This window comes from Acromyrmex echinatior, chromosome 18, assembly GCF_024713525.1.
Source record: "Acromyrmex echinatior isolate Ae372 chromosome 18, ASM2471352v2, whole genome shotgun sequence".
NCBI lineage: Eukaryota > Metazoa > Arthropoda > Insecta > Hymenoptera > Formicidae > Acromyrmex > Acromyrmex echinatior.
The window spans coordinates 1,798,522-1,812,034 of NC_141869.1; the positions used below are offsets into that span (position 1 = coordinate 1,798,522).

Here is a 13,513-nt window from a genome sequence, read left to right on the forward strand (position 1 = left end):
ATCGTATTTTATATCTCGAAAGAAAGAAACATCTTTGTTGCAGCGATGAAGACAGGCATTCAGATGCTTTCATAGATACTCACTGGAATCCACGACAGCTCGGACTTTGAGGTAAGCAATCGCTAACCTCATTACGCTGGCCTTATCTAAGAGCGCTGCTTGTTCCGGCGCGACCGGAAGAGCAGCCGCAAGTTCAGTGAAGATATCGGTTTCTCTGCTACGTCTACAACGCGCTGCATCGCGAGACCTTTCCTTTCTCTTCTCGTTGCTCCTGCAATAATACGAAAAATTCGTCTAGCGGCTGCGAAATAAGCTAGTCCGATATTATTTCTATGGAGATTGCGCAATTTTTGGTCCTTGAGAATATTTTATAAACCTGTATTATAGAATCTGTGGAAAATATGCTAATAAATTGTAAACTATGTTTTAATCCTTTGGCAACAATATGAATTTAACTCTTTCGCTTGCAAAGAGATCTTCGAGAAATAGAGTAAATTTTTCATTGTATTCTGGATTAGGTATATACAATAAAAATCTGAGATAATTTTGGTATACTTATTACAGCTTTTTACTATTAATACTATTAATTTTATCATCATAGAAGTCGGGTTGTATTTTACCGATTATTATAAATTTAAATTTAAATTCATTTACAAAATTCACAATTAAAATATCGACGATACATTACTTGAGGGTTAACATTCTTTGCCAAAACGCAAATTTTCAAAAATGTCATGATAATTGGTGGGAAAATATGGTGGAAAATAAAGAACATCTATGCACGTAACGTAGAACTGGCCGAAAAATTAATGTTGATTTCGGAATATAATATATAGATATATCATTTTTCATTTTTCACGTAAAATGAATCATGCATGAACGAGAGCTCTCCTGACTATCTCTAGACTTTTTTTCCGTAAACAGACATCTTGAAGTACCTTGTAAGCGACAAGTGTAATGTCAGGTGCGCTATCACGCACGATAAACGAGATCTGTTCTTTTTCGAAGAATTATAAACTAGTTTTGAACTAAAGTTAGAATAAAACAAACTATACCTGTTTCACTCTAACTTATTACACCAGTTCAGAACTTGGGGTGAAAAAAGAACAGACTATAGTCTCATTGCTTGATTCTTGAAGGTCGTCAACTCAATATTACGCTGTATTGATCGCTAACCATGCATCATGATGCATGCTATGCAGCTGCAGACGCTACTTGATCTCGAAGCAAGGCTGCATTCGATTACTAAGCGCATATATATATATATATATGTGTGTATCGAGATAAAGAGAACATTTAAATAGTAGTTCGATAGTAATTGAACTTATTTGATTGGATCTGACGTATTCAACATTTTATAAAATTATCAATTTCGTCTTCAATTCAAGAAATCATCTGAGCAACCTAATTTTAAACACAACAATCCTATGAGTTCGAGTGTGTTAGATTACTGTCATTGCTCCAGAACGCAGCTATTAGCGGATTGGAAGGTGCATCTTTTCGGTCGTTAATCGAGAAAAAACGTCGACGTTATCGCTAAGCGAAGCGTTATCATCGCGACGGGTCGACCTTCGAACGATATTGCTTTTGAAATCGATCCTACGATCTCGTCACGTTTTCTCTCCCTCATCGCCCTCCTACCGTTGGCGGACTCCAGTCAAAGTCAAACTGATCGACTAATCCAATAGAACGGTAGACGTAATTAAACATTGTGGAAAATTATCGTGAGGAAAGGACTGTCAATTCATTTTCTTTTTTACCGCGTAATTGATATAAAATGTTCCATATTGCGTAAACTGCAAATAATATATTAAGTCCTCCTCCAATTGAACAAATAAAGTTTTCTTGCAATAGCGGTTTAACTTGTTCAAGTGATTGAGAAATCTTATTGCAAAGTTAAAGAAATCCAATTTTTCTTAAAAAGATATGAAAACTTACTGAATAAAAGAATATACGAATTTATCAAAATTAACTAAAGTGATTCTAGTTGGATTCTAGGATTAGATTAGAAGAAAATTGATAAAATTCAATAAAATTAAAATTAAAATGTCTAGATTAATTTTAAGAAAAAATAGATTCAGTCTGTTAAATCTTATAATTTATTATGCCATATGATACTCAATTTGAGTTATTTTAAATCAATTTTATAGATCGCACTACTCAATGTTTTAATTTAAAATAATAGAATAAAACAATTTAACTCTGAAGAACTAAGTGCGTATTAATATGGACATTGTTTATTTTAAAATTAACCGTAGAAATGAATTGAGTTACTATGTTTTTTGTATCTCTTAATATCTAACAGTATAAGAAAATTATTAGAAAATTTCAACAAATTTTATTAAAATCATTCACCATTTGTGATTCTATCACGATATTAAACACGTCGAAGGGTCTAAGCAGATGAAAACCGAGAGAACAAAAGGACATTACGATGATCGCCGACTTACAAGTAATTCTCGAGAAGTTGTTCGTCCTCCGCATTGTCGTAATGCCAATTATCGTTGTAACCATTCTCGTACATACATGGCGGTAAAACAGGCACATCGTAAGCATACGAAGTGTCATAAAAGGGACAGCGATCGCTCGCCGGGCACTGCAGCCACCGTTCCTCGCTGCAGAAATTGAACAGTTCCGGGCAGTCGTTGCAGAACCAATTGCCCAGTCCCGGGTCGCCTCGTCCCAGATTGTGTCGTCCTGGTTCACGGGGCTGCTCCTCGGACAGCCTAATACCGCAAAATCGCGGATCGCCAAGTCTTGGATCGCAAAATGGCGGGCCATCGTATCCTGAATTACGAAGCCGTAGATCGTTGTTCCCCAGATCGCAATACCCCAGTGTATTGGGTCCCATATCGCAAGTTTGTAAATTATTGGATACTAGATCGCTAGGTGTTAGATCGCAAGAAGGTAGATCACGGAAATTCAGATCATCGCGGTGATGCTCCTGAGACTGGTCCATCCTTGCGACCTGTCCGTACCGCGATTTCTTCGAATAGATCGCTCGATTACCCAACGAGGGTGGCTTGCAGCCGTCCGTCGGTGAATCGAAGTACATTGCGAGATCCTCGACGTCAATTGGGCCCAGCTGGCAAATTTTCGTCGTGTTCGCCGTGCAAACCCCCGACTGTGGCTCGACCAAGTGACCTTCGTTGCGGAACCACGTTGTCTCCGGATCGTCAGCACTCGCTGGAGTGACATTGCACGTCATCGCTGGTGCATTACTACATGTCACGTTGCAAATCGCACCAGGCACATAAGGAAACCTCATCGTGGAGCAAGATGTCGTCTCGATATCGCAAGCTCGTGATCTAGCATTATCACCAACGTGTGACGTAATACTGGGAGAGGGTACGACAATAGTGTCGGGTAAGACATTGTTAAACGTGATCGCTGGACCATAAGACGACGGCGGCAGCGGTGGTTTCAACAATTCGCGCGACGGGAAATCGATCTCGCTTCCTCTCGCCATGTGATGCGCATCGACACCAGTGTAACCCGACACCTTGCCGATCCAGTCGTCGGGAAGGTCGGAGCAACGACCTCGCTGTTGATGACCGTCGCCAAGAATGATGTTTCCACCCTCCTCCCTCGTCTCATCTTCTTCTTTTTCTCTTTCTGCTGCCACCTCGTGCAAACGCGCGTTCATGTTTCAATTCCTTAATTTTTTCACGTCACTTAATCAGTTGTTCTCTCAGTTGTTCTCCACTTTTAAAGTTTTCTACTTCTTTTTCTTTATTTTCTTCAATCTTCTTTACTGGTTTTTTTTTTATCTTTTTTTTAAAACTAATTATACTTATTTCGATCAAGACGATCAATAGAAATTTGACATCTTATCGAGGATCTTTCATCGACAAAGTTTTTTTCGTTTGTCCTTTTTCTTCCTTGTTTATTGTCTCTTTTTCTCCGTTGAGAACCGATTCTATTTGCGATTAGTTCACAGTCATCGGAAATTTCATGCTTTAATTATGCTAATTCCGTTGACGATTGTCCTTCACCTCTCCACGCCCGCTTTTTTCTTTCTTCATCTTTTGTCTGCGTTAAAAAACACTGTTCAGGTTTTCTAAACTTACTCCGCTTATTTTTGTTCCTTCTGAACTTTTATAATTTTCCTTATTTCTTCACTAGTTTCTTCGAGAAGAGAATTAAAAATATTATCTTTATCATTCGTCAACAAGTCAATCTCTGTAATAAATTTAATCTGTGTAAAAAAGCTATATAAATTCAATCTATGTAGATTCAATCTATGTAAAAATAAATTTTCTGCATTAATGCGTTTCATCTTTTTTACGTTTCAATCGTTTTCCACTCGCTTGAAATTTCATTTCTCTTCTTTCTCACATCTAGCTTTCTCTTTTTATTGCTAAGAGCTTATCTTGATTGTAGCCAGTCCACGTGGCCAATGTATAATCAGGTATTTCCCAGCACTAATAAAGAAAAAGATAAAACAAAAAAAAAAATAAAACCTGCTTGCTATACCTGAATACTAATATTCAAATTCTTCTTCACAAGTGGAATGTCTGTCTGCGTTTTTTTCCAGTCCCCTCTTTTTTTTCTATTTTTCACAAAGTTAGCCTCTTTTTACACTCGATACGCGCGTCGTACCGTCAATGACTGCAATTTTCACGAAAAAAATAAAATTCCCTCAATTCTTACTACCTTTTTCTCTCAGTTCTTCACTCTCCTTTATCCGCTTAGCCAACTCTACTCTTTTCGAGTTTCATCCATATCAAATGACTCGCACTTATTTTTTTACGCATCCTTTGGTCTCTACGATCATTTTCATCCTGCCTTCAGTAATCAACGGTAGTCGCGACGAAAAATTTTTTTCTATTATCTCTTATCGGCTTATCTTTTTTATATCTCTCAGTTGTCTCTCTTATTCTTTATTTTAACAGAACTAGGATCGAAATTAGAATCGTCAGCGGGATTGTAGTCGGATGATCGACGATTTAGTTTAGCGGTCCGTCGAGAACTCAACCATGAGCGGGATCGTCATCTTCGTCCTCTTGCATGCTCCCTTTATGTAAGTATGACTTTTAATCCACCTTCACGGCTCGCGCGATACTAAAGCCCGGTAGCAATGCGATGCTATTTCTGCTGGACGTTCTGAACGATCGTTATCTCGCTCATCGATAACGATACTCTATCATCGACGCCGTGTGCGACATAACAAATTCACTGAGCACGTTTTTACCATTTCAGACATTTTGATTTATCTACTGCGGCTCATCAAACGTTGACGTCTGCCATTCTGCAGATTTCTGACGTAATATATTACTGTCATCATGCAAACAACATCGAACGCTACGAATTCAGGGTAAAAATATTTTTGCAAAACTATTTTTGTGATTTTTCGTATAAAGGGAACGAGCAAACAGTCGACATAATCGAAATACGAGCGATCGAATTCGGAATACGTGATTTATATCTCTCAGAGAAACGTCGATAGAAGGGAATGTGTTGAAAAACAACGCAATATTTTTGCATTAATTTAGCACGTACGCAGCTTGTTACGAGTCAGATATAAATCTAGTTAGAAATGAATATTTTATCCGTATTATTTTGATGCCATATATTACTGTTTAAAAAAAAATTGGCAAATTAAATATCTGAAGAAACCAAATTAATCTTTTGAAAACACTATCATTTTCTGGCATATGTGGCATTTGATAAATTAGTGACCTTTTTAACTTTTTTTTTCTATCTTGACTTATTTTTCAACAGTCTCCTTTTAAAAAGTCATTGACTTTTATCAAATTGCCCACGGAATTATGTTGGAGAGCTCTCATCAAATTTCGAGTTGAGAGACACTTGTCAACGAAAACGTTGAGGCAAAAGAGTTTATTTTGCTTTGCGTAACTTTTAATGGAAGCGGTAAATGAGTTATTCTCTTCACTCTCTGTGGTCGTGTCTAATGATTTTCCAGTAATTTGAATGCCTGGTGGTCGCTAACGTTCCTATCGCAGAAGATAACGCGATCCCCAACGAGTATCGCGCGCTTAAAAAGAATAAGAGAAGTTGCATCCGTCACAAATCATTCACAGAAAAAAAAAATGGTTTTGCTGAATTATTTAAAATTTTAGCTAGATACAGATCGAAAAATAAATTTTACTGCATTGTCAAAATAATTATATAGAACGCTCAAGCTAATTGCTAGATTCTAGAAGAATATCAAAATTTTTTGCAGTATTGCTCTCTTCATGCTTGAGTTTTCTCTACTAAAACTAAACGTAGACCGGTTCTTATTTTTAAGATCACTATAAATAACGTTTTAAGACACTAATGCGGCCCTCTGATTGGTTCGTGACATCTCAAAACAGAATTTAAGTCTTAAATATAAGAACTGATTATGAATACTGGTCTTAATTATATTTTCAAATTAGTTAAAAATATAATGCGTAAGGAGCTACGAACCAATGCAAGGTCTTTAATACAAATAGTATAAATCTCAATATACAATATATTTTCTGTATTATTTTGATGGACTAACAAATTATTTTCAGACTTGTACCTATACACTCTAAATTTCTTACAGTGAAATCTCACTCCAAGAGAGTGAAAATGCAACCACCCTTGAAAAAAAGTGAAAATTTTCACTTCTTGAAAAAGAGTGATAATTTTCATCCTTTAAGAGTGAATTTTCACTTCAAAGGAGTGAATCTCCCTTTTTTTAAAGTGAGATTTCACTCTTTTGAAATGAAAATTCATTCTAAAAAGAGTGAAGATTGTCACTTTTTCTCCAAAAATATTTTCACTTTTTTTCAAGAATGATTACATTTTCACTCTCTTGGAGTGAGATTTCACTGCAAGAAATTTGGAATGAAAACTTTTAGACCTAAAACTATCAATACAATTATTCTTTCCGTGCTCGCAAACATTTATCCGGCATTTTTTTTTTAGCGAGACGCACAACCTGCACGAATGCAATGCAATCCCGATGATGAGTATGCAATCTTGACGCAACTTGCACGATACATTTCTTGAACCGGTCGCGTAATCCTCGTGGCGAATCATGCAATTGGAAGTACTGTCGATATGAAAACGCGGAAATTATTCCGCGATCGTTTCCATGTCATCAGCTTGTACATATTTAGTTACGGTGAACGTTTTTTGCAGCCTTCGATATATAAAATTTTCGTGTTATACTCGGTTAAACAAATAAGCAGTACGTTTTTTATCGCGCCTAAATTTCATGGATATTTAAGCGATGATTAATACTTCCGGATGTGACATACGATATGCATACAATACTTTGAGCCGATTTGGGCAGGAAGTATCTAAACATTTACGTACAAAGTACATTTGCACAGGAAATAAAGCTGTTTCTTAGAATTTCTATATAGTAGTGACGCGCGAGGTTTTTCCACGATTAAACCACGATTAAGTATCCTCCAATCGAATTTAATGACACGTCGTATAATTTCGGTTATGTACTCGATGTACGAGAAGCCTTATAGCGAATTCGGTTGGAACTTACAATCAGTGCGTACTGGTGCCGTCGTACAAAAGTTAATGTAAATATATACCGGTATACGTTTATAAATAAATATAAAAACCGGTTAAATCGTGAAGTACTCAATGGCTTAGTTTATATCGTACACTTCATACACGTACTAATTAGTAACTTTCTATTAAATTATTTTAATTTCAGCGATGTATTCAAAGAATGATGTAAAAATTGATATAATATGCATCAAAATGATTAATTAAATACATATACATGTATATGTTTACACGTATCGCCGAAATTAAGATAATTTCAAGAAAATTACTAGTTAGTACCCATATCAAGTGCACGAAATAAACTAAGCCAATATACTTTATGATGCTGTTAAGTAAAATATTATATATATTTTATAATTCGAAATATTCCCATTTCATTTTTACATTTAAATTAAATCAGTATACAACGGCTTTAATATACGTTAGTGCGTCCAATTGAATTCGCCATTAGATGCTTGAGAACAGAAAGCAATCTTCAAGGTGTTTCTTAAATAGCAGACACTAATCATATAGCGCTTCCTGATTAAAAATTGAGTCGAAAAGTCTTCTATCGTTTTGTAATTTTCGTTGATTAGGCAACTGGATATGCTTATTCGGCAATATTTAGAAATTAATATTTCGTCAATCATTACGAAACAACATAATATATTATAGGACCGTGTATGTGTGATAACACAAATTATAGAAATCAAAATTCAACAATAAAATTCTAAAAACCAGCTTGAGTGTCATACATAATTATTTTCAAATCTGTATTTACTTAAATTTTCAGATATTTCAACAAAATCATTCTGTAGTATTTTTTGTGATTAACACATGAGAATCATAAAAAATTTATTTTAGACGAATTCTAAATTATTATAGATGAAATTAAATTATGTTAAATACTTGAATATAATGAATAAATTTCTGTAAATTTATTATTTAATTCTCTGAATTTATTAATTCAATTTAGGCTCGGTTCCACCAATGTAAGATTTAACTTTAATCTTTTTGTTTAACTTAGTGCTTATTTCTAACAATTAGAAAAAGAAAGAAACCAGGGTATCTAATTCTAAAAAAAAGATAAAAAGTAAATCGAGATTAAAGTTAATCTTACATTGGCAAAACTGGGTCTTGTAGAAATAAAATTTAATCTCTCATGTTTTACTCAGCTGACCATATGCGTAACGCTGTCAACGTCAAGTCGCGATATATGAGCAATTAAGAAAGAAAACTTTTCAGAAGTCCTCTGTTGGTCATGCGTGCACGCGTAATCATCGCGATATATATATACACAGTATTTCATTTCTGCCACATCATCTTTTAACGAGTATCATCTTGACTAGTTTGGAGTCGGGTTATCGCAAATGTCAAGAGAAATTAGCGTCTATCGCAATTTCCCAGTCATGAAAAATTTGTACATAATTACAGGAAAATTAACATTAAGTCGAAATAAACGTCCCAGTTAGAATTAAGAAGGATATGACGTCAACCGATGACATCGAGCCGAACTCTTTTCTTTTCCTCTTTCTGATTCTGTCTTTGACAGATAACGCCGCTGAACATCCTGTGCAGACTATGCAGATTATGCATATGTGGCTAGAAAGGAGAGAACTCCCCTCGCTCATATCATCACTTATACAGAGAAATAACTGTCACAGCAGACACTCTAATTGACATATTAATCTCTACTTCCCCTGCTCATCCCCTTGTCGACCTCTATCGATCACTTGGCGAGACACACAGTAACTTTTTGCTTGCATAAATACGCTACATTGTGACAAGATTAATCGAAAACGCATTATGTCGCAATTATACGTCTTTATTTCTTATAATATTAAGTTTTCTGATTAGTCTCAGCAGATGTCGCTATTTTGCTATTTTATATAAAGTGTAATTAATCTGAGCAGGTTGCTATTTTGTCATTTTATACAGAACTGCAATTGATCTCTTACTGCCTAATAAATCTTTTCTTGGCGATATAATTGCTTACAATTATATTTCTTACAGATTTTAAAGAAAATACTTTGTATTTAATTAATTAGTTTTAATGATATAAGATTTAATATTGAAAGTTCGATTACTTACTGGAGTTTAATCGAATTTTTTCTTCTCCAATACCTCATAATTCGATTTCGAATGCTCGCAAAAGTAATTCAAATTCTATGAGAAATGTCTCTGCACCACTAATTCTACCCTCTGTAAAATTATTCAGATTCTCAACTTGGTGTACTATGAAAAATATTCATGAATCTCACGCGCAAAAACATGTTGAATTTTTAATCTCCACATATGAATTAAAAAGTTTCGTAAACCGAGAAAAAAACTTGTTTATGTCAGAGGAATATTGCGATAACAAAGAATTAGAGTTCTTGTCCGATGTAGTGACTACGTGACAGAAAGTCCATGTAAAAGGGATAAGTAACAACCGCGTTATTATCGTTATTATCGTTATACTTATATATTTGATAATGATAACTCTACGTAAATGAAATATTTTTTTGTTGCTTAGAACACTATCGTGTCTATGTGATGCATGATACGTGCCGAATGTTGTTTTCGTCTTGTTACGGTCTACCGATGACTATCATATGACCCCACTATGACGCTAATGATTTCCTCGTAGTTTCACAGTTTCACAGCAGGTTATTTTAGAATGTCACGCGAGAGTCCCTCGCGATTTAGAGGAGAGGGAGAGCAACTCTTCGTGACTCTCCCTATGGACCACTTCTTGGGAAACGTAATCCTCTTAAATCACGCAACGTGAACCCTTTTATTTATATTCGCCATTTGAGAAATGGAACCACGATGGGAACGAACGTCTCTCCGGTCAGATATTTGAGAGAGAAACGTTATTATTTTTTATTGGCTTAAATTCAATTAGAATTAATGCGGGATGATGGATCGAAATTCCCGAATTATAATTAACGTTGACGTACGAAAAGAATATGAAAAAGATCACCAATTGTCATCAGTGTTAGAATCTGAACTTTGAACGACTGATTGCCGACATAATTCGACGGTACAAAATTTTCCATTCTACGCTCTTACGAAATCAGAGTGGATAAAAGTATAACATTGTCTAATTTGGAATTATCATTGTCATGAACTGCTGTTGCTATCCGTATGATAAAGAATTGACTTCTCTCATTGGCTTGGTGTGAGAGAACATAAGTAAGAGTGATTAAAGGTGAACTTTTAATAGTAATAATAATAATATTAATAAATTTGATTAACTTCATTTCGCAACCTACACTTTTCAACAGTTTTTTTCAATTCTAAGGTTGAAAAAACATAAACATTTTTTTTTATCATTTTATCGAGGAAATAATTAATTCAAATTAAATAGCAAAAAATATCGGAACTATATTTCGGTTGCAAAATTTTGATTCTACTGATACACGGACAGAATTTTTTCTTAGAGTTTATTCTGAAAATATGATAATCGTGGGACAATATTGTATTTCGAAGAATTTTAATGTAAACTCTCTCATTCATTAATAAAATTACAATCAAGTATAAAATATGTTTGACTGATTTTACTGAAGTGCATGGCAAAAATTTTTTAAATATTGTATTGTACTATACAACTACCATATTTTCAGGGTAAATTTTAAAAGAAAATTCTTTCCGTGTATGTATACTATTATATTATATACAGTAGGCTTTAACATTCCGCACCCAAACTTTAAGATTTTACAGGAAAAATTCTGAACAAAGAGTTTCCCATAAACATGTGTCGTATTTTCATCTCATTTAAAAGATAATTTAATTTTCAACTTTTCCTTTTTTTTTGTTAAAAACGCATACCCTTAACTATTCCCTGATATTTACAAAAATGTGTAAAAAAAAAAACCATTTTCAAAAAGCATTTTTGAATGCTAACTTTTAAGAAATTAGCATTTTCCAACCTATGTTTATAGGAAACTTTTTGTTCAAAAAGTAAATCTCCTATAAAATCTCCACAGTCTGACTGGAACGTCCGAGTTTATCCTGTAGATTTTTATTTTTTTATTTATTAGTGAAGATTTATTTGTTAGTGAAGATAATAATATACTTGCTATAATTTTATAATACATACAGTGAAAGCAAAAAGTATTCGTACAAGGAAATTTGTTATAAAAAAAGCATTATTTATAGAAATAAACATTAATTAGTAATTTTATACAATGAATACATTCTGTTCTAATAAACAAACGAGCTTAGCTTGTATTCCTGATTTTAGAAGCTAAATTTCTCGTCTGTACAAATACTTTTTGAGCATTGAAACAATACAATTTTTAATTTTCGTTTATTTTTTGGATAATATATTTTATATAAATTAATACACATCATTTTGGTATATATAATTTTAAGAAACATACAGTCTATTTTATTTTTTATGAATAAATTGTTAATTATCCAACAAGAAATGATTGTCGATTAATTAAACGTCTAATTGGCGTTAAAAATCATCGAATTTATATCGATTCGATATCATTTCTCCCTGAATAATATTTATTTTTTTAAAATGAAGTTTTTTTAAAAAATATTTTATTTGTGCACACTGTATATAAAAATGATCGACAAAATCGATAGATACTGATTCATCAAGAAAATAATTAAAAGTTTTTATTTATTTAAACAATTGATCGAAATCAATCACAAATATTATAATAGCATACTGTTCTATTGTTTGCTAACTGATAAAGATTGAATACATTTGGCTGTTGGTATAATATGATAAAATTTTCGCAACTACGCGTGTGAATATAGAACATATAAATGCGAAATATATTCCTGGATAATCGAGACTTCTATCATTTTACATAATAACACTTAATGAAACACTGGAATATAATCGGGGTTGTCGACGATTGTATAATAAACGCGCGCGTGCACGCGATCAAGAAAAAAGAGAAATCGAACTTCGGGTTCTTTTTAAAAAAAACTATCGGTGTCGTATCGACGATATTTGAAGTAGTAAATGTTCTGTTCGAAAAACGGTAGTTTATATTGCGTGTACATTTCACGAGTTTGTTGCGCCACGACATAAAAAACATTTGTTCGCATACCAGCGTGTCGCTGAAAAATGAAACAGAAAAAAACAGGGGAAAAAAAGATTCCTTTTGGAGACATTAAATAAGGAAATTAAGATGTTACAAATTCTTCATCCTAAAATACTCTAACTTTTCCTTGATTTTCTATCATTTTACAACAAAATTTAATTTTCTTTCAATGTTTTGAAATTTTTTGACCTGATTTAGAGACCGTCAAATATTTTGTTGAGAGAATTATTTATAACGTAGAATGTTAATGTTATTATGTTAATCAATGCTGATGAAATGTAGAATGTTACTATGTTAATCAATGCTGATGATGCTTCTTGTATTTTTAATTATTAAGTTGATATTGAATATTCCTAAATTGCGTAGATGTGATGTAACCATATTAAACGTTTTTTAAAGTAAAAGATATTAATTTTCTAAAAAATTATGCAAAATTTCTTGACATTTCTCTAATTTCTTTGCTTTCCAATTTTGTGGCAACCCTGGAGATGTAGAAATATAATACATTATTTTTTTAAATTTGATTCGAATTTAAAAATTCGAATCAGAAACAAATGGCGATTTTCGAAGAATCAAATCTCAAGTTAATAGACAAAGTCATAGGTGGCTACAATACAGCAGAAATTTAGTTTAATGGCGTATAAATAACAGGATAAAGAAACCAGATCAATTCTAACAAAGTAGTAAGTCGTAAATAAGTCGTAATGATGCGAAGGGAGAGCAAAACTGGAGCAACAGTGGAGCGGTATCGTAAATAACTTAAAGACCAATCAAAACAAGACAGATTGAATAATAAAAAAAAGACGAAGCATCTTATTGACACTTGTTTAGAATTTCTTTCGTCCTATCTAAGAGACTTAACAGCAGAGGAGGAGAGAAAAAGACAGAAAAAGACAGAAAGAGAGAGAACAAGAAAGCGACAGGTCCGATAAAGAATCCGCGAGAACGACAGAGACAGAAGACAAGGGATCACGTGGCGT

At 33.6% G+C, this 13,513-nt stretch overlaps 1 protein-coding gene across 2 annotated transcripts in view; it reads right to left on the bottom strand.

Annotated features, from left to right (window-relative positions):
• Positions 1–13,513, bottom strand: part of sima (HIF-1 transcription factor component sima) — a 47,049-nt gene that overhangs the window by 32,382 nt on the left and 1,154 nt on the right. The window contains exons 1-2 of one of the 2 annotated variants that reach the window (XM_011058936.2): positions 2,451–6,594; positions 84–271 (exon numbers count right to left, since the gene is read on the bottom strand). In XM_011058936.2, the coding sequence (XP_011057238.2) occupies positions 84–271; positions 2,451–3,646 (1,384 nt within the window). In that variant the 5' untranslated portion in view covers positions 3,647–6,594. Of the gene's footprint in view, positions 1–83; positions 272–2,450; positions 6,595–13,513 lie in introns of those variants that run through there. The other variant, XM_011058937.2, reaches the window with a different exon arrangement.